Source organism: Populus alba, chromosome 2 (assembly GCF_005239225.2).
Source record: "Populus alba chromosome 2, ASM523922v2, whole genome shotgun sequence".
Taxonomy (NCBI): Eukaryota; Viridiplantae; Streptophyta; class Magnoliopsida; order Malpighiales; family Salicaceae; genus Populus; species Populus alba.
Window position 1 is genome coordinate 15583749 of NC_133285.1, and position 10132 is coordinate 15593880.

The following is a 10132-nucleotide window of genomic DNA, read 5'->3' on the forward strand; positions in this document are numbered from 1 at the left end:
AATTAAATTGATTTATCTCACCCTTCATCATTGAATTTATTTTATATTGAGCTTTTTAATTAAGTTTAGGTTTGGAATTTAATGGTTTGTGATTTTAAGAGACTAACCTAGGTTTAAAACTTTTACCTATACCCCCCCATTTTAGCTCATTTGTTTTGTTTCTTCCTCAAATGTTTTTTTTACTTTTTTTTTTCATTTCTTATGGAATTTTCTATTTATTTTGAAAAAAACATGTGTTACCTTATCACCTTAAGTATTTTTCTAAACTTTGTTCAATTTAGTTTTTTTTTTTTTTATGGGAAATTTTTGCTTTTAAATTAAATATAAGCATCAAGTTTTTCCCATGCTTTGTTTCAGTTATTTTTGAAACTTGAGCTGGCTTAGACCTTGGATTCCCTGAATCACTACTCAACCTATAAGGTCCAAGCACTTGTAACATCAAATGATGTATTTTAATTTTATTTTTTTATAATTTGATCATCACTCATAATTTTTATTTTAGTTGTTGACACTTTTTATTTTTTATTTGGATTCTTTTAAGAATTTATTGACTTAAAAATTTTTAATTTTCCTTTTCAATTCAATATTTAATGATATTTAAAATTTTAACTCTCAATATTTTGATTTTTACCTCTTTATCAAATTTTACCAGGGTATTTATTTTTAACTTTTTTTATTCAATGATATTTTTATTTTATTTTATCTTTTATCATTGTAATTCTGTAATTCTTGAGGATTGATTATTATTTTCAATTCTCTGTTATTTTTTTTTAAAATACACTCAAAACGTTCAATCATGTTTTTTTTACACTTGAACAATCAACCCAGCCCATAGCAAAGAACGGGCAAGCTATCAAAATTTTGGTAAAGCAGAATTAGCATATTGATCGCACACGATCTAGGGTCTACCGCGACCCAAAATATAGAATGCAAGTTCATACAACAGGTACGTATATACTCCGGTTAGTACTCGGTGGGCACACCACTACCGAGGAATATGATCATGCTATACAGCTAGATGAGCACACCGCCACAAATAGCAAATGGACCCGGCTGAGATTCAGGCGCAACCAAAGCATTTACGGTAGCAGGAAAAACTTGATGGTGCTGGTGACGGCTCGGGCTCGGGCTTTTTTGGAGGGAGATGCTTAAAGAATGCTTTTACTGCTCCGGTGGCACCATCCTCATTCTCCATGGCCTTAGCGAGATCCACGGCACGCTCCTTGACCTAAAATGTTAAAAGTTCATCGGGTAAATTCTAGGCCCAGAATTTGTTGCAAATAATACAAGTTTATTTTAGTTCTTGATGATAGTGATTATCATATCGTAGCCACTGGAATCAATGTAGATGCAAAGTTCCAACATTTTTTTGAGAAGCTTTACTGTTTGCTTTTCACCTGAAGATAACTATTAATGTTTTTAAACTCATTGGTTCCTCTCCAAATAATGCACATCGAAGCTTTAGCTCCTTGGTGCCAGAACCCACAAACTGTAGCATTCGGCCAAAACTAGAAAGATCACTGCTGGTTTGTGGATTTAGAAATCTATAATAATGAACTACTGAGTTTTAATTCTAGGTTAGGGGATCTAAACAGAATATATAGTCTAGCTGACTGCTAGGAGATAAGCCCAAGTTCGAACCCTCTTAATGTCCATACAGGACGTCGTGCCAGAAAGGAAAAGTAGCAGACTGCATGTGGATTGTAGATTTTGACATTATTTTTTTTTGTTATCCTCAGCTAATATATATCGAGTGATTTGACATTAACTTGGGATCTAGCATGATTGGGTGATTTGACATTACCTTGGGATCTAGCATGAAGTTTATTGCATCAACTAGCTTGGTACGGGAGAACTCGCCAACAGGTATGGGCGGAGGACCTACTCCTCTCGCATGCACCCGCTCGCCCCAGAAAGGTTGGTCGCCAAAGAAAGGCACGATGGTTGTAGGGCACTACATCACAGAAGAAGGATAAAGAAAAAGGATGGACAGGACATCACACGGAAATATATGGCAAAAACAAGCTGCAGCTATTACCGCAGCTTTAAGACCAGCAGCTGTTGTTCCAGCACCTCCATGATGAACCTGACAGTAAAGTGCAAACTAGTAACAATGGGACACCAAGTTCGAAAAGAACACACAAAAATTGAAGAACAAATAATACACTCAATCAACATCATCAACAATTACTCCAACTTTTCCACTTCCAAATCTTTCATGTTTTATGGATTTTGATGAAGTGGCAGTTGTTTCTCAAGCATTATATCCCACTGACAAAGCTATAAAATTAAGCCTTACCACTGCCTTGCATTGCAAGAATAGCCAATCATGAGGGCAGTTATCCAGTAAGTATATAAAGTCCTTCGGCTCTGCCACTAAAGAGGAACCAAAATAAGCTAAATAGATGGCATGCAAGACCCTGAAGATGCATATACCGTGCACAGAATACAACATGAAAAGGAAATAGCAAGAATTTTTAGTGAACATACAAAAGTTTAAAGGGGGGACCAGAAACTTACAGTTACCCAGGCCGCCCCAGCCTTTATTAATGATGCCCCTCTGCCCAGTTTGTTCCACCGCTTCAACAATTGTTTGGGTCATTTTTTCTGGTTCTTCCACAGGCTGACATGAATACAGAGAATGTGAGGAGAAAGAAATCATCTAAACAGATAGAGAGAATAATCGTGGGGGCGGGGGGGTTGGTTTCAACAAGTGAAATCCTTTTATATACAGTCAACCTTCTTGGTATCAATTCAAGACTCAATTATTGGTACTGGCTTCGATGTAGACCGAATACACAAATACAATTTACATTTCAAGCCACATACTAGTCCACACATAATGGAGACCTAAGTACGGACAAACTATTGCACATAAGGTCATTTAATTAAAAACCCTGGGAGGAAACAACACATTTCAAGTCCTATAACAACAATATGTACTACTTCTATCGCATGAGACGCCCAACAGATTACATCAAACAGGATTATCTGACCAGGAAAAGGTTTCTCCATTGGTGATCTTTATTGAACTGCAGTTGCTTAAACTTGCATTATTCACTTCAAACAAACCAAATATAAATGAAAAAGTATAATCTTAGCCAGCAAACACATAGGTACTCTTTCGTGTTCAAGAATCTCTATCATACCCCTGACAAAACAGCATAAGAGGAATATATAACAATTATGTTCAAGATTCCATAATGCCCACGTTCAGAACATACATTTACAATTCTAAAGTAAGCTTCAATCAATTACAGACCTTATATTTCCTTTAAATAACCAAACAAAAAATCAAAGAAAGAAAGAGGAAATGAACTCACAAGGCTACCAAATCCAATATAAATAGGTTTCTGACCAGCCTCAAGCCATTTCAAAAGTGATTCCGGAGGTTCATAATTTGATGCTAGATCAAGAAAGCAGAAGCCAACCACATCAATTTTAGGCCCCCAATCTGCTCACCAAGAAAAAAAAACACAAACTAGGATTAGCATCCTTCCAATAAAAGTCATGCCTGCTCGAATACCAGGTTGTTTCATATAACATAGTAAAACTACACTTTCTTTACCAAAAAGGGATGAGAGATAAGCAGAGAATTTGTACATAATATGAACAAACCATCTGTAAACATCATGAATCATGGCTGATAAAAGTTTGTTTGTGGTCACTTACGAATATTAACAAACTAACTCAAACTTGACCACAAACTCATTCAGTAAAGGAACCAAGCTAGGATAAGACCAAGCTCTCTACTGATTTATATAGCAAGGATCAGAAACGAACTATATGGTCCATATCAGGCTCATTTTACAGATTGCTGTTTGAACTTTGATTTATCTTATTTATATCCATTACACCCCTTTGAGCCAAAACCAGAACAAGGACAAAGTCAGCACTGCAGAAGGAACCATCCTCGAAACATTCTATGATTTGTTATATTAGGTAGCTGCATATGCAAGTCTTCTATTTTAGAGTTCACGACTCCTAACTATTTAATAAGCATGTACGAGTTTGAGCTTAGCTATTAAATTATAGATTATTTCAAATAGAATGAACTTGGGTCAGCTCTTGGAAACTCAAGTGGAGAGGTTCAAGCTCAAACTTGATAAAAAGTTTACCAAACCAAGTGCGAGCTGCCTGAAGCTTGACTCTGTTCACAGCCTTGCCAAGAAAAAATGGTACCTTATAGCTTGGATAATAGAACGTTTTTTTTTTTTTTTCAAAAATTTATAAAAGGCAAAGCATTTAGTGATGAAAAAAGAGATCATTACAAGAAATATGTTCAAGCTTATCAAGACACTGGAAGCTCAAAGCATAGTGAAGGAAGTAGAAGCTAGCTAGCCATAAGCACTCTAGTTCAATTACCTAAGGGGATAGAATTAACTGCAACAAACAAAACATTTTAAGGTTCCAGTGCTGTCAATTAATCATCCTTCTGTCTAGAACAATAACCCTGATTGTGTAATATTAAGAAAGACATACAAGTGGACATGGTAGAAAACAGTTTATGGTCTACTAAAGGGATAAGAAGAGAGAGATATTCAAGCCACAAGCCTTAATTCAACGGGATAAAGGAGAGGAAGACTCCTAGTAGAAGTTCGTTTGAGTTTTTACCGCTGTTTAGTTCCAGCAGAGCTGTATCAGAATTGTAGGGTTGCTGAAATTTCAATAGGAGTCTAACATATTTTCCTATTCAGATGCTGAAATCCTTGTGTTTTCATATATAAGAATTCATGTCCTATTAGGATTAGGAGTCACTCAAGCATTATAAATATGCTTGTAGTATTTTGATTTCTAGTAGAGAAATTTTTTATTGAATAAATTGCAGCTTTTTCTAATATGGCTTTCAGTCTAGGAGTGAGTCCACTAGAAGATTTTTTGGGAGAAATGTTTTTATTGAATAAATTTAGTGTGAGGGTAGAAGTTTTTTTTCTTTTTCCCCTCAATTTCTCTACTATCTATTCTGTTTTTCAATTCCTAAAAGTCCTAAAACTTCATATTCTACAAAACTAAACTAAACAGTCAGCTACAAACATTCTCCTAGAGTTGTCCTGCATCAGGACAACCACCCAATATGAAGAGGATAACATTATGAATGATAGCTGTAATTACTTAGTATTGCAGAAGAACAGCACAAGCCGGTAAGCTATAATATAAGATTTTGACATTCTCACAGTATGCAGCACCTTTTGGTTTAGGGACAAGGTGAGGACTCCATAAGTATCCATGTGGGACATCAGAGTCCGATCCCTGTGAACCACTGAGATACGTGACAGGTCGTAGCTTCAACTTTTTTTTCCTAAGATCATTTATCATGTCCCGTATTCCAAGCCAAATCAACGAATCAACTATTTGATATGAAAGCTACAGAAATTGAACATGGACAGAGTAAGTCAGAAATAACCAAGATATTCTAAAGGAATCAAAGCTACAACAAGAACCAAAAGGGAAAAATTCAATGCCTCACTCGATATCCAGCCGGTTGCTTGACACGGGACAAGGGATGTGGAAATTCACTAGTTGGCCTGGCAAGAGAAGATAAAAAATTGCTTAAAACAGTTTAGGATTTACCCGTCAAATGATGTATAGAAGTAAACACTGATAGAAACAGGGAGAAAAAGAAAATATGATGAACAGTAACAATGAAAATTCAACTCAGCAAGATTCCATTACCCAGGGGAGACTTACGTCCACGGCATGGTGAAAAATATATGAAGCGGAACTTTTAGTGCCTCTGCCACATGAGTATGCCCTGAAGAAACATTTGAAGGGTAAGTTGTATAGTATCAAACATGAAAATATCCTTACAGGTTGAAAATCTCCACGCAAGAAACAGCCAGGTATGTTCGCATACTAAAGAAAAACAACATGGTACAATGTGGATAATTTGGTGAGAGCAGACACACGAGGGAGATGAAGAGATGGAAGAGAAAACAACGCAAAACAATAAAGAATAGTAATGTAATGGCTAAAACTTGAAGAAAACTGAGAGGGGGGATGCACATCAAGGAATTTACAAATAATTACTACAGGAGGAACAAGAGCAAGAGGATTGCAGATTGTCTTTCCCATAAAACAAAAATGAGAAAACAGAGAGAAATATAAGTCATTTACAAATATAAAAAAAACTTCCTTTCCTCAACCCCAATTCAAATGGGGTTTGCATACTAAAGAAAAACAACATGGTACAATGTGGATAATTTGGTGAGAGCAGACACACAAGGGAGATGAAGAGATGGAAGAGAAAACAACGCAAAACAATAAAGAATAGTAATGTAATGGCTAAAACTTGAAGAAAACTGAGAGGGGGGGATGCACATCCAAGGAATTTACAAATAATTACTACAGGAGGAACAAGAGCAAGAGGATTGCAGATTGTCTTTCCCATAGAACAAAAATATGCAAACAGAGAGAAATATAAGTCATTTACAGATATAAAAAAACGCTTCCTTTCCTCAACCCCACTTCAAAAGAAAAGGGAGAACAATGCCAAGTGAGGGAGCTATCAATATCTTGATCTTCATGCATTAGGAAAGGACTTCTCAAAAAAAAAAAAAAAAAAAAAAAAAAAGGGAAGGGAAAGCAATTTTAGACATTCAAGTTAAATGCTAGATATGAAACCGAAAATCACTACCAAAGAACAACTTCTTTAAAATCATTAAAAAGAACTCAAAATTATCATAGAAGCAACATTTCAAACATCTACAAGGAAGATGACCAGCATTCTGTGGAAAAATCTATTAGGTGAGACAGTCATTTGAGATGTTGCAGAGAATTATCCAGGAAGAATTACAATAAAGCTACAAAAAGTCACCCTCCAAGCAGTGTTTGTAGCGGGATAGGTACTTCAAAGTTGAGAAAATTTGGATTTAAAGTAATGAAAGTCTGGGCGTCTTGTAAACTAGGATTGAAAGGAATAAGTTTCCTTGGGCACTTGCAGACTACAAATTAGACTGGCAACAATATAGTTTAAGAACTCTTGAATGGTTTAATTTGATGGTAAAGGCGGAGTTATATTGGTTTTTACAGTTTAAGAATGGAGAAAATTTGAGGTTGAATAAACAAAGGAAGGAAAATGGAGTAATTTATCCAGAGGTACAGTGACAGCAACATTTGGAAATCATGATCCCAGTTGACGCAAGAACATTACAGCAGATTACAACTGAAGCACAAAACATATGGCAGATTCAAAGTAAGAAGTCTCTTACCATATGCTGGAGGATTGGCAATGATGGCATCTGCCTTAAAAGGGACGCCTGAATCAATATCAGGTTCCTTGCAAGCAGGTAGCAATGAGTATATAATTTCTTTTATTTGATTTCGCTGAACGGATATCTCAGAAGGCCCTGATGGCAAGAAGCCTTTATTTTTTACCATGTCTGCTCATTAAAGCCAAAGAAAAACAATGAAAGTTACTGAAGGAGCTTATAATCTGAATTTGAAAAGATCCAATAAAGCATAAACTCTAGCAAATCAGACTTGCATATCAACAAAGTTATTTTTTGGACAATTACAGTCTCAAATATACTTTAAGAAATTCTTAACAGAGGCTTGTGCTCAAAGCAACTTACAGTGGCTAGAAAGCTGTCTAGTTAAAAAAAAAAAGATATTTCAGATAAATCCCCAAGATTCTCCAGTCAAACTCTTGCAACAAAAAATTTGTCTGCACTCTTTCATAATATATACAGAAATGAATACAAAAACAAAAGCATGCATTATCTGTCGCCAGTGGTGCTGGGTTACTACTATTGTTTTAGTATAACTTAAACTTTTTTGTCCATGCTGATTAATTCACAAATAGAATTCTATAACTTCGGCAAAAGATTACACAAATTTCGATTTGTTATAGTGAATCAGCAATGCATATTTGCCCCAAAAGTACCATTGACAGGCTGCAACGTGATTAATGCAAACCATTTTGCAAGAACTCTATCGATGACATAAGAAATAAGGAACCATTTCAATAGACTAAAACATAAAGATTAGAGAGAGAGAGAGAGAGAGGACTAATAAATTTTAAAAGAAAGTGGCATTTCTTGATACATACAACCAGCAAGAACTTTAGGATCTCCACCTAAAGGAAAAAACTCCAACCCAGCTGTCTCGACAAATTCTTTGAAATTTGAATGAGTTGCTAGTCTAACACGATGGCCATAATCCTGCGCAAAAAGTGCTCGTTAATGAACCAATATTTGCAAACGAAAAGTCCTAAAAATATATTCTGCAACAATTCAGCCTTATATATACAAACTTTCATCGTAAATAATCATGGTGTTAACAAAGAAAATGTAACTTCAGATTTTCTTGTTTACATAACAAAACAAGAAGCAAGCTTTTTCTACAACTAATACTTGAGAAAGCACACAACGAGGCACTGTAAATAAGTAGGACAATTAGAAAGGTAAGCAAAAAATGATGAGGGTGACAAACTGCAGCAACAGAGTGGTCAACGGTGAAATTGTATCATCCTTCATATTTTATTCAAAGCTTCTGCCGAACAAATAGCAAACATCTTACACATGATTAAATTTGAAGATCAAACATTCAAACACATGTTCATGGATAGAGCTCAGAATGAAAAGCTGAAAATAGAAAATAAGCATCACAACTAACCTGTAGACGTTTACCAATTGCAATAAACGGTTGCACATCTCCTCGTGTGCCAACAATAAGCATTACTATTTGCAGTGGTGGTATATATTGAAGGTCCGTTGCATCAAGAGGCTCATCATCAACTACTGTATTATATACATCATCATATCCAACACCAGGAGCTTGGGGTTCTACATCCCCTGGAACCTCAAATTCTACAGTTCCATCATGTTTGACACTAGCTATTCTTTTCAACAATTTACGCTGCATGGTTTTAAAAAATCAAATAAAAACACTAAGCAAAGCTCCATCATCTTCAACAACCTAAACACCGCAGTTTTAGGACATAAAATCCTAAACCAACTAGGAAAAACTAATCACTCTCCAAAAATTTAAGTTATAACGAAGAAATTTAACTTAAAATTATATACACATCTAGTAATAGTACCACTTAAAGTTCGAATCCGGTGCCTCAAAGCTTGCTAAATACACTAGCGATATTTAGAATATTCATCGTAATTAGGAAAATGAAGAGCTCAAGCAGAGTCAAGATCAATACCTTCTGCCGAACAGGAATCTTGTCGTTGCAAATTTGCGCAGCCTCCTCAGGAAGTATATTTTGATGTCTTTGCCCCTTCGTTTTGATTTTGGATCTTTCTACCTTGGAGAGCTGACTCGGAGTTGGTTCCGCCGTAGTGTCGCCCCCTCTGATTCCTAACAAAGAAATCTATAAGCTCATAAAACCAACAGCTTTTTTCACACCATGCTCAACAATGTTAACGGAATCAGAAACGAACACAGTTAAAACAAACCGGTTTAAACTCGGATTACCGTTACTAACTGAAGCAACACCAGCTGCCTCTCTGCTCTCCGATTCGTCAACAACGCCGATTTCGCCTTCGATTCTCACAGACGAATAGGAAGAAGAAGAAGACGAGCTCCGTCGCCGTGACTCCGCCATCGCCGCAACAGACTCCAGCGAGCTCTGCTTGTTCTGATCCAGATCTGAGGGTAGTTTCTAACGTGAGAGTTCAGTGCGAGAGAGAGTGTTTGGATTCCGAGAAAAAAACACGTTAGGAGGGAATTTTTTTTATTTCCTTTTTCTTTTGAGCGGTGAGGAATCCTAGAATGCTCGAGGAGGGAAGGAGAGAGTGGAGTGGGTGATGCGTCGAAGAGAGGTTAGGGGGTGATACGTATGCATTTTTTACCTGCCAGCATGCTTTTGATAGCTGTTAATGACGATTTTTTCTGTTGGAAAGAGGGGATGACGTGGAATGGTATACGATTCTGTTATTTGTCTTTTCTTGCTTATGTTTTTGCTGGAGTTTCACGGAAACTTAGCAGGAAAACAAAAACCTCCAAAATATTTAGGAATCTTGTATATTTAGCTATTATTTGGTATTTTGTTTTAAACGGGGATGGGTAAATTTTTAAAAAATCATTTTTTATAAATATATATTTTTTTAATGTGCCGGTATTAAAAATAAAAAAAAAATTATTTTAATTTATTTTCGAGCAAAAAAAAACTTTAAAAACAACA

The 10132-nt window shown here is 35.9% G+C and overlaps 1 protein-coding gene across 3 annotated transcripts; it reads right to left on the reverse strand.

Annotated features, from left to right (window-relative positions):
- Positions 1–740: 740 nt before the first annotated feature.
- LOC118050046 (sterol 3-beta-glucosyltransferase UGT80A2) lies at positions 741–9797 on the reverse strand. 3 transcript variants are annotated; one of them, XM_035060266.2, is made up of 14 exons: positions 9405–9797; positions 9152–9299; positions 8614–8856; positions 8075–8159; positions 7209–7379; positions 5689–5752; positions 5468–5525; positions 5187–5364; positions 3324–3454; positions 2521–2623; positions 2300–2376; positions 2039–2086; positions 1805–1954; positions 741–1228 (listed from the first exon to the last, which is right to left on the reverse strand). In XM_035060266.2, the coding sequence occupies exons 1-14, from the start codon at positions 9551–9553 to the stop codon at positions 1061–1063; spliced, it is 1773 nt and encodes a 590-aa protein (XP_034916157.1). In that variant the 5' UTR covers positions 9554–9797; the 3' UTR covers positions 741–1060. The 3 variants fall into 3 exon arrangements, with proteins under 3 accessions (XP_034916157.1, XP_034916155.1, XP_034916156.1); XM_035060264.2 differs by having other exon boundaries at positions 8048–8159; XM_035060265.2 differs by having other exon boundaries at positions 8048–8159; positions 9152–9306; positions 9424–9795.
- Between the last annotated feature and the right edge of the window lie 335 nt (positions 9798–10132).